This window comes from Cladophialophora carrionii (assembly GCF_000365165.1).
Source record: "Cladophialophora carrionii CBS 160.54 unplaced genomic scaffold supercont1.3, whole genome shotgun sequence".
In the NCBI taxonomy this organism is placed as follows: domain Eukaryota; kingdom Fungi; phylum Ascomycota; class Eurotiomycetes; order Chaetothyriales; family Herpotrichiellaceae; genus Cladophialophora; species Cladophialophora carrionii.
The window spans coordinates 2,409,648-2,426,575 of record NW_008481828.1 but is presented as its reverse complement, the minus strand read 5'-3'; the positions used below and the strand labels follow the sequence as shown (position 1 = coordinate 2,426,575).

Genomic DNA, 16,928 nt, shown 5'->3' with positions numbered 1-16,928 from the left:
GACGTTACCGGGGTGGACCTGCGGCAGGCTTGAACTTCGTAATGCAGGGCTGCGATTGTGCCATGGTGGAGAGCCAATTGCATCGAGGGATCGCCTACGGCAAGACCGCGGCAAGCGGCCTTGAGACCCTCTGCCTGCGGCATGCCGAGGAGGATAACGGCATTCCCTATCTGGCCCTGCGGCATGCCGTACCAGATGATAATGATAGTCTTCCCAACACCAAGACATCGTGATTGCGTGCTCGTGTGGCAGCGATGAAGTGCTGCCAGAACGCAAGCATAAAAGAAAGCTGATACCCGTGTGGATATTCATCATGACCAGCAACAATCCTTACAGTGTCGGTCTTGTAGGGGCTCAGCGTCAAATCCGATCGTCATGGACAAGTACACTAGTGATAAGGCTGCGGTGGGCAAAACCCAGTCGTGTGATAATGTTGTCGAGGATGCCATTGAAGAGAAAGCACTGCGCCCAAAGCCTTTCTCGGGATCGTGGCTCAGATCCATCCTTTTGACCGTGGAAACAAGTGGCATCCAGCGAGTGACGGAGGAGGAAAGGAAGCGCAATACGAGCAAGGTTTGGAATGCTTGCACCTTCTGGTACGGTAGTCCTCCCTTCAACCTGTGTCCACTCGCTGATGTGCCCAGGCTGAGTGCGAACATGGCGGTCGCCACTCTCAATGTTGGCTCCGTTGGTGGTGCCATGGGCTTGTCGTTCTGGGATTGCTTCGTCATCATCCTCGTCGTCAATCTCGTGAGTTGCATGATCCCAGCCTGGACCGCAGGCTTTGGGCTCACTGGGCTGCGCATGACTTCCTTCTCGTAAGTGGCCCACGGTCGCCCGCAAACCACAGCACTGACAGAGGCAGACGATATTCCTTCGGATATTGGGGCAATCTCCTCGTCGTGATCTTCTCAATGGTCTCCACAACAGGCTGGAATGCAGTCAATTCAATCTCGGGCGCATCTGTCCTCAATGCGCTGTCTGACGGTAAATGCCCGACCTGGTTGGGAGTCGTGATTATCTGCACGACGGTCTGGGTCATCTGTGCTCTTGGCATTCATTGGATTCACCAGCTCGATGCTTTCCTCTGGATCCCACCGTTTGTGGTTTGGTGTGTCACTGCAGGCTGCGGTGCCTCGCATTTCTCGGGAAACGCAATCAAGACGCCCTCTGGTGCCAACGGTGCAGCATCTGCACTCTCATTCATCGCCGTCATATTCTCTTTCGCCGTCTCCTGGATCAATTGTGCTGCCGACTATAATGTCAGAATGCCAGTCAACACCTCCCGAGCACAGATCTTCATTGCGACCTATGTGGGAATCGCAGTTCCGACCATTCTTGTGCAGACCCTTGGTGCAGCGCTGTACACTGGCACAGCAGTCAATCCCGAGTGGAAGCTTGCTTTCAAGGAGAGTGGAATTGGTGGTCCCGTCAAGCTGGCCCTTGAGCCTGCTGGGGGCTTCGGAAAGTTTCTCCTGGTTCTTGCTGGTCTGAGTGCCATTCCGGTAAGTTGCCAGGTTCACCTCAAGGTCCTGTAGCTGACGAAAGAAAGAATAACATTCCCAACAACTATTCTTTTGCTATGCATGCACAGAACTTTGGTCCATGGGCCGCGCGCATTCCTCGGATCCTCCTTGTGACGTTCGGGTTTGTTGTGGCCATCATCGTTGGCGCCTGTGCCGCAGAGTTTTTCGACGACACACTCGAGACGTTCTTGAGTATCATCGGATACTGGACTATCATCCATCTCGTCGTTGTCGCAGAGGAGCACATCATCTTCAGAGCTCGCCGCTGGAGCAACTATAATCTGGAAAATTGGGACAAGCCAGCTCTGCTCCCTTTTGGCTGGGCGGCCATCGGAGCATTCAGTTTCGGTTTCGTGGGTGCCGCGCTTGGTATGAAGACAGCCTGGTATACGGCTCCCATCGCTGGACTGGTCGGAACGAAGGGCGCAAATATCGGGCATGAGCTGACTTTTGCATTTTCCGCACTCGCTTTCCCAGTCTTTCGGTATGTGGAGAAGAAGTACAACGGCGGCAAATAGTGGCGGAGGCGAATCTCTCCTTGCTCATAAGATCTTACATAACAGCATCTGAACGTTAAAAGCTGTTGTCATTGAACCGCTCCCAATCTGGTATAAAATCCCAGTTTCCAGTGCTCATCGGATCTGGTCCGAGTATATCAGGGAAGTTAGCCCAGAATGAGGAATCCGCCCATGTGTTGTTCTCTTCCGAGGTGACTGGGGACGGCCTGGCGGTTGGGCGGAGCTTTTTGTGGAAAGCGTCGACGATGTCGCCGAGCGTGAATGCAGCATGGCACGGCAGACCTATCGACTTGAGCCAAGACACGAGTTTCAATATCAGTGCATCCAACTCTGCGATGTCATGGGAATGAGCCAACTGCTCGTCGTACATGTGCAATAGTCTGCAGAGTGTGACAGCAGCAAATGTGATCATGTGGTAGATGTGGTCTGATAGATGCTTTGTGCGGTCGTCGGTGGTTGTCATTGCCAGGGAGATGATTGCAGCTGACAGCCGAACCATCTCGCTCAATATGCTTTCACGGACTCTGGCAGACCGAGTCTTGAGGGACTGTTCATATGCCAGAAGCTGTGCAAAGCTAAATCCCATCTCGAGGAATTGTGACCGCGGCTGATCTAGAGACAACCATTAGAACCGCCGAGCACCCTGATTACGGGCCGCGTACAGACCTAATACGAGCTTCCAAGTCTGCCTCCACTGTTGCAGGGCTGACTGGGCTTTGGGAAGATCAACATTGCCCAAACAGCAGTGCTCATAGAGAATCCAATAGAGTTGGACTTCTGCAACCATCCGCAACTCAAAATTTGTTGCGCTGTCTGAGGCCAGGATATCTCGGCACCTGTCAATTTGACCGCGACCGATTACTGACTTTCGCCTGGTGCCCACCGAGTAGCTACCAGTGTCAGTACTATGAGTTCCAGGTTGGACAAAGTCGTAGAATCTTACTGTAAGTGGACCAAGCATAGATGATTCCAAAGCTTCAATGCAGCCATGTTCCGGTTAGTACCCCGAGACGCACCATTGAGGACTTCCGAGAAGATATCGCTAGAAAGGCAGTGTTGAATAGCAAACCCGCTTAGGAGCCAGCTATCGATACTCAAAGGCACTTGTCCAACTGTAGTCGACCACATGCTGAGAATGACGGCTGCCTGGAAGAAGTCAAAAGTCTGCGGTGTGAAGAGCAATGCGCTAGATAGGAGAGTCTTTGACTTCTCAAATAGTTCTGGTGCGAGCCGGAGCGCGAGATCTGAGTTTGTATGTCGGACAGCGATGAGGCAACAAGCGCTCAGGAGGAGCTGTGACTTCCTGGTTTCCTTCAAAAGATCTTCCGGTGAGCTTAAAGAGTCAACAAATACCCAGCGGCCATAATGCTCGACGAATCTGTGAAGCCATGTTAGGGGACTTCTGTTCGACTGCACAAGAGAATCCGTACATCGCCAGTAGTGCTGAGGCTTGCTGGTTCGACAAGATACCTTCCCCGATAAGATCTGAATCTTGACCTTCCGCTGCTGTGCGCGCACTGCGAACCACACCGGGAGACTCAACACCTATTTCCGTAGCGAGGTCTCTGATGACAAAGACAGGGGCAGATGCTGTATCTCGAGGTTCGTCGGGCTCGTCGGGCTGGTGGGCTTCCAACGGACCTGAAGGGGCGGGGCCCGAGGGAGTGTCATCGCCCAATGCGATCCCAAATCGACTCACTATAGTTCCCACAGCTTTCTCGAGTCGAGCAAGTCTGTAGTCTGTCAGTTGGACGGAGGTCCCAAGGTGCTCATCCACAGACCTGGCGTCCGTCGAGTTGCTCGGTTGCGCAGTACCTGGAAAGCTTGGGGTAAACCCATTTACATGTCTCGATTGTCGTTCAGAGGCGAGGGAGCATTGGGTGCCAAGTTTTTCACAGCGCAGACACGGTGCGCCTGGAGTCCTTGCTTCATAGCAACGTGTCTTGAGTCGTCGACATGACACGCAAGCGCGTGCAGCTCTTGACTTGTCCGTGGACATGAGGATCTTCTAGGGAAGAGAACATCCCATACCTTTCTCAGCGATACATGGTGCAAGAAGGACGGAAATTATAACCGACGTCTCGAGATGTTCAACTTTGTCAATGTCATTCCGGAAGCTGGAAAACGAACATTCGAAGGCAAGCATGCAGAAACGCAGTCACGCTAAGGGATCCGTAGTGCGAGAAGTGTGCTCCGACTGGCGGAATAGACGGCGGGTCACCTTGGCGGGCTGTTACTGACAACCCCACCAGATTTTTGCAGGCCGAGTCTAACAGTGATTTCCTATCCTCTGTGCATTTTCCATGTCAACGCCAACCAACACAACCAACTAGGCAACCACTTAAACGCAAAGATGGCTCAGGGACAACTCAAAAAGCCCTCGAAGCCCTCGAGGCCCTCATCGTCGTCTTCCTCCAGCAATAGCAACAGCAAAGCCACGTCCGGCAAAATCACCAAGAAGGGGTCCCGGACCATCACGCCCAAGAAAGCCAGCCTAGTCAGGCAGGCGAAGCTGAACAAGAAGTTCACGGCCGGGTTGACCGCAAAGACGGAGGCCATGCTGGGTGCTAGAGCGGGGCACCTGGAGATGCTGGGGCAGGGGAAGGGTGGGAAGAAGGGGCAGAAGGGGCAGAACAACGGGTCCAGCAAGAGGGGGAAAAGTCTGGAGGGTAGGGCAGGGTAGCGTCGCGTCGCGTCACAGTCGCTGCGTCCTAGGTACTCTTGGTTGCTGCGATCCCGACGGGCAGGCGGTCATTCGAGAGGGTGAATGGCTTGAGAAGAGAACCGACATAGTGTTGATGGAGACGGCCAATCGATGGTACTACAATTTTGGGAAGAACCTCTTCGATGTTGAAACGACAAATTGATGCATCAGCAGCTATCAAACACAGCGCCGCTTCGATGCGCCTCTGGATACTGAGCGCCGGTCTTGGATATCGAATGAGCCTAACACAAAAACCGAGACAAGGATCATCACATTCCTCCCAACGCCCGAGCAGCCTCACCACCGCCGCTCTGCACCATCGCCTGCTGCCCAAGGTCGGCTCGGAGCTTGCCCTTAGCAGCTCCACCTTCGCCAACACCCATTCTCCGAGCAACATATCGTTGCGACACGATGCCAATCACCAGACTAAGCGTCTCCTCAACCCATTCGCTCACCCACTCTCTGGGATCAATCCCACCACTTGAGATGATCTCTTCGATGCTCTCCGGCAAAGTGCCCTCTCCACCGCTCGGGGCATCAAGCCACTCGATCCACTGGCCAGGGATGGCTTGAGAGATTGCCTGGAACGCAATCCCGTGGATGGGGTCATGCAAGAAGACTGCAAAAACAACCTCTTCATTGTCCTTGTCATCTTGCGCCTCCTTCACCTGTCCCTCCGTCTCCGACGTCGGTGCTGCCGCAAACATGTCCTTCGGCACTGATTGTGAGATGGCTTGGATGGCCAGGAATATCTCGCTGTCTCTGGTAGGGTTCGAGGCGGAAAGTGTTTCTGTGGCCCGCTTGGCAGCCTCTTCGACTCCACCTTTGCCGGAGAAGTATTCTTCGGCATACCCTTCGGCGGCTGCCCTCGCGAGTTTACTGCCCTCAACGACGCCTCGGACGGCATTGATACTTCTGCGCTCGCCGCTCCTCCACCATGGGCCATCATGCCATGATCCAAGAGGCCGTGAGGTCTCCGATGAACCTCGTTTCGGCCCGGCTTCGTGTCCTCTTTGGACGACCATCAAGTCGCCGCCTTCGACCTGCGCCATGACTCGGCTGAAGACTTGGTAGATTAAGGGATCCAAGGTCGGGTAATTCGACAGGTCGTGGGTGATGTGGATCTGGAGTCGTTCATGGGAGGATATAGGAGGGGCGATCGTCTGTAAGATGTTCTGGAACGTCGGGATGGCCATGTTCTTGATCTCGCCGCCTATACAAACAATATTAGCTCCCTGCCAACTAAGCCAAAGACGATTTGGATTAACCCTACCAAAGCCCCGTAACACACCGACATTGCCTTTCAGCTGCTCGGCCCACTTCTGTGCCTCTTCGTTCTTCTGTATCTCCTTCACCGCCGCCTGCGCCTGGCTCACCGCAGCAGTCGCAGTCGATAGCAAACCTCCCCACCATCCACCTCCACTACTCTTAGCAGCCGCAGGGGCAGGGGCAGGAACAGGAACGGGGACAGGGCCAGGTTCTGGCTGCGACTCATGGTCCGCGGACCCTTCTTCAGTCGTCGACGACGTCGCGGGCGTGAAAGCCTGGTGGAACGAACGCGTACTATCCCCCGACTTGCGCTGGCCGCCGCCGGTGCATGATTTCTCCTCGCTCGTCCGGCCCGGCGGTGGCGTCGCGGTCGAGGTGCGGCCGGGCGATCGACTCCCCGCGGTCGACGGAGCGTTTGGTCGGAGCGACGGCGTGGCGGGTCGACTCGCCGGTCGGTGGGCGAGGTTTCCCAGCTCGGCAAGGAGATCCTGTTCGTTCTGAGATGTCTGGGCGGCCGCCGCAGGAGGCGGTGCCCCCTGTCCTTGTCGGGGAGTTCGGACAGAGGGTTTCGATGGACGTGTCGACGCCGACACCGACGCCGACGCCTGGGTGCTGAGGTCGTCGAGCTGAGCCAGCAGCTCGTCGTCGGTCGGGGCTGACTTCTTGGTGGCCATCGTCATTGCATTACCACGTTAGAAGAGGGTAGCCAAGTGGTCAGCAGAGCTGGATGGGTAACTAAACTATGTCCCGCAGCGATGGACGTTGCAGGTCATCCGCGTCCAAGCAAATGTCCGGTTTCGAGGGGGGCACAGGCGGTGGACAATGCCGCCCTAAGCAAGGAATGAGTGCGCAGTCAGTTTTCGGCGGAACACTCGCAACAGTCACGCAGATTCTTGTCATGCCAAACAAAACTAACTGACTGACTGAAGCTTCAGATAAGTCTCCTTCAGACATGAGGATAATTACGAGTCCTACGTATGCAACAGCTTTCTACGCAGCACAACCCTCCCACGGGTGGCGAAGTAGATGGACGTATATCATCCTATCCTGGCTAGGTCGTCTTACTCTGGGAGCGTGTCGAAGTAGGTACCCCCAGATCAACATGTGAGAATGAACTTGTATATTTGTGAGAGGAGACAACTGCTGTTTCACTACAGCCAAAACTCATGAGGCGTACACCGAGGATCCATACCCATTCACTAGACATATTCTACAACGTCTAGACTCCAGCACCTCGTGAATGCGTACAAGCTGCTCCGAACGGACAATGACCTTTGCTACCTGCCTAAAGAATGCATCCTTGTCGATATCATTCAATCTTGGGCAGACGTAGAGAATGAAGCTCTACGGTATTCAACTTCCTCCAGGTTGCTCATCCATCTCGCCTACCAGACCAGCTAATTGTGCCTGGGCGGCTTCCATCTCTCTTAGCCTCGCGATTCTCTTCCTCTGCAGCTTCTCGAACCACGCCTGCTCGTGTGCTCTGGCGCATCTCAACAATGCCGCAATCATCGACTGGATGTCCAATTCCGGAGCTAGCGCCAACGCGATGAACTCGTCATCGGCAACCACGTCCTTGAGCACAAGCTCGTGTTCCTCAAGAGCATCTTCTGTCGTGATTTCGCCCATGAATGGCGATTCAAACATGACACCTGAGTAGATATACGCGAGGTCGATGCTGAGCTGAGTACTGGGCATTTCGCGTTTGGCCAGGCGGACCATTGGCAGCGCAACGTAGATCCCGTCTATGAGCTTCTCGTAGCTATCTGGTGGCCGCATGTGCGCGTGGATGACCACATGCTCCAACTCGGGGAATAGGTTGCCAATGATGCCGATGCTGGCGATCCAGTCCACACGGTTGTCGCCCAGGATGTGGACGCGCCATTCCAGGCGTCGGACGCTGTCCTTCATCCGGGCGAGATGCGGGACGATGGACCGCATAGGGTCTCCTAGTGGTGAGCCTAGATGTAATGTGAACGATGACAACAGGATGTGCTGCGCTTCATTGTAGATCTGCTTGCATGTACGGAGAGGTCGAAAGACTTCCTGCCACGAGGGGAGATCGGACGTCGAGGCCCCCGTGGTTACATTACTGCAGGCGATATTAATGCATGCTCGGCAGCCATCTTGTGCGAGCTGCGGCCCCGAGCGCGATGGAATGACATGGAGGTCGGAGAAGACAAGGTGCCATATTAGGTTGCGGATTTCGCTCGGAAGCTTTAGCAGGGGTGAGTCAGACTGCGACGGTATCGTCATTTTAGGGGTTCGTGAGGATGTCTAGGGTTAGTCGGCTCAGGACTGTATTTGAGTGCAATATTGCAAATATTTGAGGACTAGGGAAGAGGAGCCAATAGAAGGCGGTGGGTGCTGAAAAAGAACAACATCTTTCAGAGGTGAGAGTGCCAGGAGGATGGATGGATTTGAAAGTCGAAGGTCAGCCTGCTCGGCAAGGAAAATCTCTCATCCCGGGAGACTTGGCACAGTGGATGGCACCTTCACTGCGCTGCTGTTTGCGCAGTATGACGGCGCTTCCCAAGGACGGGGCCTCGCACTACTCGAAGGTGATGCATACATTCGACAAGAACAGTCGTTTACCGCAGGCACGGTCTGTTTGGCTCGACACTATTTCCGGCAACTCAAGATCCTGTCGCATAATATATCTACTGTCGGAGTCGACCACGTCGTGTTTCAGACTGTCCCCCAAGCAAACTAACATTTCGGCTTCAGCAATGAGTAGGAACTACGGTATGTAGAGGCAGCGAGTAGCTATGTCTGGAACCTATCTAGCGTGCTCTACGGCTTCAGTCGATCAGTTAATAGACTGAGAACTACCAACGGTCTCAGGAAGACATTGCCAGCGTCCCTCCTCAGACTCCATCAGTAATCGCAGCGGCGCTGCTCCCATAGTGCTCTCCGCAGTGCTCGTGATTTCCAGAATAGTGTCCCTTTCCGTCGTGCTGTTTTGGCTTTCCGTATTCAAAGCCCCAAGTCTGTTCAACGTGGAGCCTTCGGCTGAGTGGTCCCTGTCTTTCTTGACATACTTGCCCACCCTGCTCCGCGCACGTCATAGGTCCCTCTCGATTAGAGCGCAGTACTCCAGCATTCGGGTCATAGCCACGTATACCATAATAGTCCTCGACTCTTTTCTCTTCAGCATGCCTCAGCGCCTTGTCCTTTTTGTTTTGCTTGACCCGCTCTCTGCTTGCCCTCCTTCTCTCGTCTCGATCCCTTTCTTCTCGGTTTCTGCGTGCCTTGCGCTCCCACGATGCCGCGTCTTTCCGAGCCTTTACGTCTGCCTTCTCTGCGCGCTTGCGATTGTCAAGACCCTTCACTGCAAGCTCCTTGATACCTTGGGCTCGGCCGAAAGAGATGCGGTGGAAAAGATTGCTCTTTCTCGGCTGACAAACAAGGGATGCAACAGGATCAGAGGAAGCGGACTGAAGATGATCCTGACGCAGCTCTGATGGCGCGGCAGCTTGCGTGGAGTCGCCCCGCGGTCCATCTTTCTCGCTCTGAGCTTCTTGACGGGTCATGGCTGTTATACTGGGTTGTCGGCCGTAGCAGGGAGTAGGCGCTGACGTGAGGGAGGTATTGACAGAACTGAGTCGAATCTGAAGTAACGTGGTTCCCGGTTTCGATGAACGGTCAAGACGCAGTGGATGAAAAGTGCGAGGACTGAAACGATAATGATAGGCCCGATGAGATATCCCAGGAGCCGAATGAGGGTGCTAAAGGCCATAAATGCTGTAATGATACGGCAAACAATGAGAGGGGATGATAGGTCATGACAGCAGAGGCACTTCTTCGTTTTGAGTCTGTGTCAATCGCAAACAGGGCCTGCCTTTGCAAACGAGGCAGCGGCGACGAGAAAGTTCCACTCGTTCTGACAGCGATTCCGCGCTCTTGATTTCAGAGATCGCACCTGCCATTTCTTGTTCGCAGCTTGTTGCTTGGTGTTTCTCTTTCTTGGATCACTTTGGCTTGCTTGTTATGTAAAGGACAAGTCCAAGCCCAAGCATCTGACAGTCCAGGCCATTGGGGCGCGGTTGTCTACGTTTCCTGATAATGGCTGGCGATGTCCTGGCCATGATCTGCAGCAATTGCTCGAGATACTCTCCCTATCAGTTGTTATGCCGAGACTTGGCGCCGAAGGGGTTAATTCAGCGTGAAGCCGACATGGCGCCACATTCATCATGACATTGGTTCCTCTTTCTTGAGGCGTGAATTCTCACCTCGTTTGTTGCAGCCGGAACCTGGTTCGGGCTCAGGCTTCCCTAAATGCGTCTAACGTCGGTTCTCATTCATACCTGGAGGCCCACCCATAAATCCGGGTGGTGGCGGCGCCTGTCCCTGACTCGGTCCACTGCCTGGCCCCGGGCTTGGCCCACCCAGTGGGATTTGTGGACTCTGACCTGGTGCTGGGAAGCCGCCCGGTGCGCCTGGAGGTGGGAACTGAAAATTCGGGGGGAAGCCGCCAGGAGGAGGAAAAGGCAGGCCATTCGGGAGTGCGGGAGCGCCGTTAGGAGGGAAAGGTGGGAAAGGCACGCCGCGTCCGCCAGGAGGAGGAGGAATTATGCCTCCTGGGCCTGGTGGCGGCGGTGCGCCTGGCATGCCGAACGGTGGAGGCGGCATTCCTAGACGCAAGTCAGTCACCAACATCCAACATTGCCCTATCCTGGAAACGGCATACCTGGAAAGCCCGGCATAGGCGGAGGAAAGCCTGGGCCAGCTTGCTGGAGCATAGGGTTCGCCTGACCTTCAGCGGCGTACGACGAAGTGATCGAGTCGATAACAGACTGCGCCTTTTCGTGACCAATCTCTGTATGGCGTCAGCCGTCACAAGTCCTCAATCTAACCCATGTCACGTACGTTGGTAGTACTCAACCACATTCCTCAGATGATTTCGGCCAGCGTTATGGGCTTTGCGCACCGACATGGAGTCGTGCGTGAGGTACACATCGCAGTAGTCGCAGAAGAGTGCTGGAAAAGTCAGTCAAGCTTCGGTGGGGCGGAGAGGGATACTTATATTTCGGCATTTTGGGGATAATGAGTTCGAAGACCGTCTCCAGAAAGTGCTTATGAAGTGTAGATTGTAGGTCCGACGTGTTCCACGGTAAGGGTTGAAACGGGTTTGTTTGCAGAGGAGCCAGAGGACTTCATCGAGGCAGGCGGTGAAAAGCGGCAGAATTTTCCCCAGACTCGCGTCTTGCGCTTTCGAAACGCGTCTGGGCTCAGCTTTCAACGGGAATCTGCTTTCCGCACAATGCTTATCTTGCCAACATGCGGTGACAACGGTCTCACAATCTTCGAGTTAAGCTGAGCTGTTCAACCCTAACTTTCTGCCTGTCGGTATGGCGGACGGGGGCAGCCTACACAATGTCCCCCTGGTGCTCGATAACGGCAGCGGCACCATTCGAGCAGGCTTCGCAGGCACGGATCTGCCCGCCGCCTACTTTCCCTCATATGTCGGTCGACCCAAACATGTGCGCGCTCTTGCGGGTGCATTGGAAGGCGACGTCTTTATCGGGCCTAAAGCGCAGGAACTACGAGGCCTCCTCAAAATAAGATATCCACTTGAACATGGCATCGTCACGGATTGGGATGATATGGAGAAGATATGGACATATGTCTATGAGCAGGAACTGAAGACGTTGAGCGAGGAACATCCTGTCCTTCTTACGGAGCCACCCTTGAACCCGAGACAGAATCGCGATACGGCGGCCCAGATCCTTTTCGAGCAGTTCAACGTCCCTGCGATCTACATGTCAATCCAAGCCGTCCTGAGTTTGTATGCCAGTGGCCGAACGACCGGCATTGTGCTCGACAGTGGAGACGGTGTCACCCATGCGGTCCCTGTTTACGAGGGGTTTGCAATTCCGAGCAGCATACGCAGAATCGACGTGGCCGGCAGGGACATCACGGAACACATGCAGCTTCTTCTAAGAAAGAACGGACATGTATTCCATACCAGCGCAGAGAAAGAGATCGTCCGCATTATGAAGGAGAAAACAGCGTACATCGCCCTCGACCCCAGGAAAGAAGAGAAGGACTGGTCTCAGGGAATATGGAAGAACGAGAAGAGAGACGTTGAATACGTCTTGCCGGACGGTCAGAAGATCAAGATCGGAGCAGAGCGATTCCGAGCACCAGAGATCGTGTTTGAGCCCGCGCTGATCGGGCTGGAGTACGAGGGCGTCCATCAAATGGTTGTTGACGCCATTAATCGAACAGATATGGACCTGCGCAAGAATCTTTTCGGAAACGTTGTCCTCAGCGGCGGAACAACTCTGTGTAAAGGGTTCCCGGACCGACTTCTGTATGAGATGCAAAGATTGGCCGTCAAGGACATGCGCATCAAGATCTATGCACCTCCCGAGCGAAAGTACAGTACCTGGATCGGTGGTAGCATTCTCGCGGGGCTAAGCACATTCCGAAAGGTAAGCCGGACAGGCCCAAGCTCCTCCTCCGAAACCCGCTAACCGCGAGTCAGATGTGGGTTAGCATAGACGACTGGCATGAGAATCCGGACATCATCCATACCAAGTTCACGTGATAAAACTTGTCAAGCACCACAGCTTTCGCCATGCCGGCCGTGCAGGATCACCGTGAGGCCGAGCAACCCAGCTGCACCTGATCCAGACCAGACAGCGACGGACATCTGGCGGTGAAAGCCAAACATTTCAGGGACCGTCATGGAAACCAATGATGGCGACATTCACCACCCCGGAAAAGTCAATATTGGATCTGCTGATCGATGACACTAGGAATGCCGCCCTTGGACACTGCGGGGAAGAGCCGACGATCCGGGGCAGAGAGCAGCCCGCGCGTCAACGAGTCTGGAACCACTATCCGCATTGAAGAAGGACGCGAGGGCACGTTTGCAAGCCTGGGTCAGGTACCAACATGGAAGGTGTGTAGGAAACTGCGGCGAGAGCGTCTCGTTCCTGCTCACGGGCCGCTCTGGGCAGCCAACACGTGTCGTGCTGGCAGGGTGAGAGGTGAGACTGCCGGGGCCTGCAGCAGCAGCAACGAACAGCTTTTACCGTGGTCCTCGTACAAAGGCACAAGCGAAAAAATGGGAATTGAAGCCTGAAACCCAACGTGAAGAAAGGACTGGAGAAGGAAGCATTCTATTACCCCCAGGAAACCACCGTCCCCGCTCGAGGAAGCGGCCCATTACCCCATAGTTTGCCCTCCGGCGGCTCGGAAGCTCGCGTGTGGCGGAGCATTTAGACCTATTCGTGGCACCCAGGCTGGGCATGACTAACGGAATGTCCAACTGACGTCGGCGGTCGCCCAATCAGCGTGATTTCCTCCCAGATCCGCCAACTTTGGCCTGCAGAATTTTCCATGAGTGACTTTGCCATCACTTGACTCTCCGCCCACCGCGCAGGTTCCCTCGGTTTTCGCTCACCGTCACTGTCCTCGGCGGACACCTAGCGGACTCCTGGCGTGACACCCATCCGGGGGGCTGTCCTCTCCAGGCGGGCTCATGACGCCAGTGCTTGCTAATTTCCCTCCCTGGAATGTCGCCATTGTTGTCCCATCGTGACCTGAAAATTTGCTTTACATGGCGCTTTCCAGTTAACGGCAACCCCTTTGCGGGCGCTTTCCAGTTAACTGCAAGGTTCCAGAAGATGCTGGGTTTTCATCGTGTAATCGAGCTGCGAGGAGATGAATCTTGATGCCTTGGCTTTCGCTCCCCGTGGCCCTCTTCGCCCCTTGCGCGTCGTCCTGGCAGCTGCGTGAAAAGCTTTGTTGGTCTTTTTGACGGAGAAATTTGCAATGCCTTGTTCGTATATAAGCATCTGACTCCCAGGATTGCCGTTATGGGCTTTTTTCTGGTCCCATCAGAAGCTGTTATTGAAACTGACAAACACCTCGTCGGCGTGAACACAACACCTGACCACTACTTTCCGCGCCAATCCATTTTTGGCCACACGAAAACTCCAGTCAACCAATCACAAATACTACTCATCCTACAGCCACCGCACTCATCGACACCATCGCGTCTCTTCAATTCCACCCTCGAAGAGCATCTGAGTGCCTGAGTTAACAAAACTATCTATCAAAACCCGTCAACCACAAACCAACCAACCAACCAACCAACCAACCAACCAACCATCATGTCGACACGCTCCTACTCCATCGTCGAACCCCATCCCAACCCTTCACCCTCAGCACACTACATCTCCACCGGTCGCGGCGGCGCCGGCAACGCCATCCGCACACGCGGTGCCGACGCAACAGCCCCCGCTGCCGCCGCCGCCATCCGCGCCTCCCTAGCCACATCCAAGACGTCGCCGTCGTCCGTGTCCACCCACTCATCAACCCACCGACAATGGTCAACCGGCGGGCGTGGCGGCGCGGGGAACGTCTTCCCGGCCTCGGAGCGCGCCATCTTCTCCTTTGACGAAGAGCTCGAGCGCCAACTACGGCGCGAGAGGGACGTCGCGCCCGTGTATCACGTCGGGAGAGGCGGCGCGGGAAATCTCATGTACGGCGCCTCCGGGTCGGAGAGGAAGGTGGAGAGGCGAATGAGCGACGACAGCGGCGCCAGCTTGGCCAGCACGAGTAGCCGGGGGAGCGAGTCTGGTGCGGACACATTCAACCGGAGCGTCAAGAAGGGGTGGAAGAAGATCACGGGCGCACATTAGTCGCTTGATCGATCGCTGTTCATGTATTATCTCTGATCTCGGGGATCTTGGGGGTCTTGGATCTTCGATCTTGGAATATTTTTTTCATTCCTCAATGCCCTTACTTTGGCGTGGCGTTTGGGATTTATCTCGGATCTTCCAAACAAAAAGTTAAGCGCATGGTCCGCATGAGCGATATTGTGGCGTTTGGTTCTTGTCAATGGTGCATCGCATCACAAGGGTCAGGCATTTGATCATCGGTATGAAATCGGCACCGGGTCAATAGGGAGCTGGTCAGTGTATTATGGAGACAACTGATCACCATGAACAAGCACGTCTACGCACATGCATTTCGGGTAACGAAGCAGAGTACAACCTCAGTCGAGCGATGTAAGGAGATGCTCGACCAGTATTAGTATCAACTCTAATGGATTGGATGTTTCCATCTTCATCTTCATTCTCGTTTCAAGTGCGCATATCTATTCCACTCTTCTTTCGACACCTTGTCTACTCACAGTGAGATACTTGACGCCCTTGTAGGGCCGAACCCCGTCACCTAGCCCTTTGGATTTCTTCACGTCGACGACCAGGCTGTCGACCTTGATGCCGCTTGGGATCCATCCCTTGACGTTGAACGAGACTGAAATAGACCGCGGCATGAGGGCTTTGCTTGCCTGCATCCGTTTGCCACTTCCATTCGGAGAGGGATCAGGCCCAGCGCCTGGATTTGCGACAACCTCTTCGTTGTAGTAGCCTGCCATTGAGTTCAACTTGCCGGCTTCAGCGGCTTGGGTTTCTTCGTCAAGGCCGTCAGCCGGGTTAAAGGGCCCGCTCACAGTGCCAGTCAGGGTTGCTGTACCGTTGATCGACGCCCCGTCTTTGGTGGGGACTTTCCACTCAACGACCTTGTCAAATGCGTTGAACGTTGCTTCACCTCGCGAAGCTTTTAGCTCGGTGACACTACGGACATCGGCGGGAAATGGGATGGTGACCACCACGGCTTCCAGTGTTGGGGCACTCGAACTGCCAGTATTCGAGCCTCCAAAGGACAGGGAGGATATTGGGCCTGAGCTTGCTCGAGGAGCGCTCGGCTTGGTGGAAGAAACAACGCCGGGGAAGTTGTTGTTGAGGGTGAGTTTGGCTTCGAAATCACATGCTGAAGCGCCTAGTCCACCACGCAGATCTACGGTCGCTGGGAGGAATATCCTGTCGGTTTTGCTGGGAGGTTGGTCGGTGTCCAGGGATGTGGGCATGAGGTCGGTCTCATAGCCGGCAAGCATAAACCGGCCGTCTGGAGGCACGAACGAGAGTTCTCCAGGATGCTCTTTCCACCTCGCCAGCCGGACACAGGGATGGAAGACTGGCAGTTGCATGGTTCGAGTGATGCCCGCTGTCTTCGCACTGCTAGTACCTCCAGGTGCAGTCAAGACCAGCAGCAAGTCTGGGATTCCGGATATCTTTGCAGTAAATGCTATTGAGCCGTGGGATCGCGCAGATATGGGACGGCCCGACGGTGCGAAGACAACAGAGAGATTCTCGATGATATCGACGTAGAGCTCGTTCGAGGTATGTCGCACATTCGACTTGCGCCAAGGTATAGCTGGGCCTTGTGACGTTGTAGGAGATGGACGTAGGCTGGAGGCGAAATTGCTGGACGGCCCCAGCGCCGGCGACGCTCCAGGTAGTCCGACTTGTGTGAACAGCTTCCCTAGCACTGAGGAGACTTCTACCGACTCCCGCAGTGCGTTGGGTTCCGTGTTGCATATGATGCCGCCATCGCACATCTCAGCCAGTAATTGGGCCACGATCTCATAACTGTCTTCGATCTTGCTCGTCAGGAGGGGGCTTCCCAGGAAGTCTTCGAAGATATCGAGCACCCGACTGAGGAAGTCGAGGATGGCCAGTGACTGCGCATCTTTGCTCGAGACTGCGATCAATTGGAGGGCCGAATGCGAAATGCAATACGCGGTCGTAGGAGGAGCGAGGTCTGACAGCTGCGTGACGGACGGTCGAGGCACCGGTCGAGTCGCTAGGCTGGCGATGAGGGTCTGCGCAGATGGAGGACGGCCGGAGTAGGTGTGCTCAAGGACGCAGTTACTGGTAAAATGTCAGTGCCGTTTCTCCCGGCCAGGTCCACGCCTACTTGTGATCATCGAAGATGTACAGTCCGTCAAGAGTGACGCTCATGGTGGGAGGGAGAATAGTCGAACTGAAGCCATGAACGGCGGCGGCGTCGAGGGGCGTTGCATTAGTTCAGCAGCGCCGCAGACAATTG

At 54.9% G+C, this 16,928-nt stretch overlaps 9 protein-coding genes across 9 annotated transcripts; 4 read left to right on the top strand and 5 right to left on the bottom strand.

Annotated features, from left to right (window-relative positions):
- Positions 1–375: 375 nt before the first annotated feature.
- Positions 376–2,044, top strand: G647_04289 (uncharacterized protein; the record flags this gene model as incomplete). Its single annotated transcript, XM_008728633.1, has 4 exons — positions 376–596; positions 645–818; positions 866–1,505; positions 1,553–2,044. The coding sequence occupies 4 exons, from the start codon at positions 376–378 to the stop codon at positions 2,042–2,044; spliced, it is 1,527 nt and encodes a 508-aa protein (XP_008726855.1).
- Positions 2,045–2,099: 55 nt separating this feature from the next.
- G647_04288 (uncharacterized protein) lies at positions 2,100–3,976 on the bottom strand (the record flags this gene model as incomplete). The annotated part of the gene is made up of 5 exons (XM_008728632.1): positions 2,100–2,656; positions 2,711–2,934; positions 2,988–3,422; positions 3,475–3,777; positions 3,888–3,976. 5 exons carry the CDS (start codon positions 3,974–3,976, stop codon positions 2,100–2,102), a joined length of 1,608 nt encoding a protein of 535 aa, XP_008726854.1.
- Positions 3,977–4,397: 421 nt separating this feature from the next.
- G647_04287 (uncharacterized protein) lies at positions 4,398–4,727 on the top strand (the record flags this gene model as incomplete). Its single annotated transcript, XM_008728631.1, has 1 exon — positions 4,398–4,727. One exon carries the CDS (start codon positions 4,398–4,400, stop codon positions 4,725–4,727), a length of 330 nt encoding a protein of 109 aa, XP_008726853.1.
- A 290-nt stretch (positions 4,728–5,017) lies between these two features.
- On the bottom strand, positions 5,018–6,691 carry G647_04286 (uncharacterized protein; the record flags this gene model as incomplete). Its single annotated transcript, XM_008728630.1, has 2 exons — positions 5,018–5,961; positions 6,022–6,691. 2 exons carry the CDS (start codon positions 6,689–6,691, stop codon positions 5,018–5,020), a joined length of 1,614 nt encoding a protein of 537 aa, XP_008726852.1.
- Positions 6,692–7,370: 679 nt separating this feature from the next.
- Positions 7,371–9,550, bottom strand: G647_04285 (uncharacterized protein; the record flags this gene model as incomplete). The annotated part of the gene is made up of 2 exons (XM_008728629.1): positions 7,371–8,294; positions 9,059–9,550. The coding sequence occupies 2 exons, from the start codon at positions 9,548–9,550 to the stop codon at positions 7,371–7,373; spliced, it is 1,416 nt and encodes a 471-aa protein (XP_008726851.1).
- A 751-nt stretch (positions 9,551–10,301) lies between these two features.
- G647_04284 (uncharacterized protein) lies at positions 10,302–10,953 on the bottom strand (the record flags this gene model as incomplete). The annotated part of the gene is made up of 3 exons (XM_008728628.1): positions 10,302–10,651; positions 10,708–10,836; positions 10,887–10,953. 3 exons carry the CDS (start codon positions 10,951–10,953, stop codon positions 10,302–10,304), a joined length of 546 nt encoding a protein of 181 aa, XP_008726850.1.
- Positions 10,954–11,368: 415 nt separating this feature from the next.
- Positions 11,369–12,570, top strand: G647_04283 (actin-like protein; the record flags this gene model as incomplete). Its single annotated transcript, XM_008728627.1, has 2 exons — positions 11,369–12,454; positions 12,508–12,570. The coding sequence occupies 2 exons, from the start codon at positions 11,369–11,371 to the stop codon at positions 12,568–12,570; spliced, it is 1,149 nt and encodes a 382-aa protein (XP_008726849.1).
- A 1,573-nt stretch (positions 12,571–14,143) lies between these two features.
- Positions 14,144–14,674, top strand: G647_04282 (uncharacterized protein; the record flags this gene model as incomplete). The annotated part of the gene is made up of 1 exon (XM_008728626.1): positions 14,144–14,674. The coding sequence occupies one exon, from the start codon at positions 14,144–14,146 to the stop codon at positions 14,672–14,674; it is 531 nt and encodes a 176-aa protein (XP_008726848.1).
- Positions 14,675–15,132: 458 nt separating this feature from the next.
- Positions 15,133–16,840, bottom strand: G647_04281 (uncharacterized protein; the record flags this gene model as incomplete). The annotated part of the gene is made up of 2 exons (XM_008728625.1): positions 15,133–16,750; positions 16,797–16,840. 2 exons carry the CDS (start codon positions 16,838–16,840, stop codon positions 15,133–15,135), a joined length of 1,662 nt encoding a protein of 553 aa, XP_008726847.1.
- Positions 16,841–16,928: the final 88 nt, after the last annotated feature.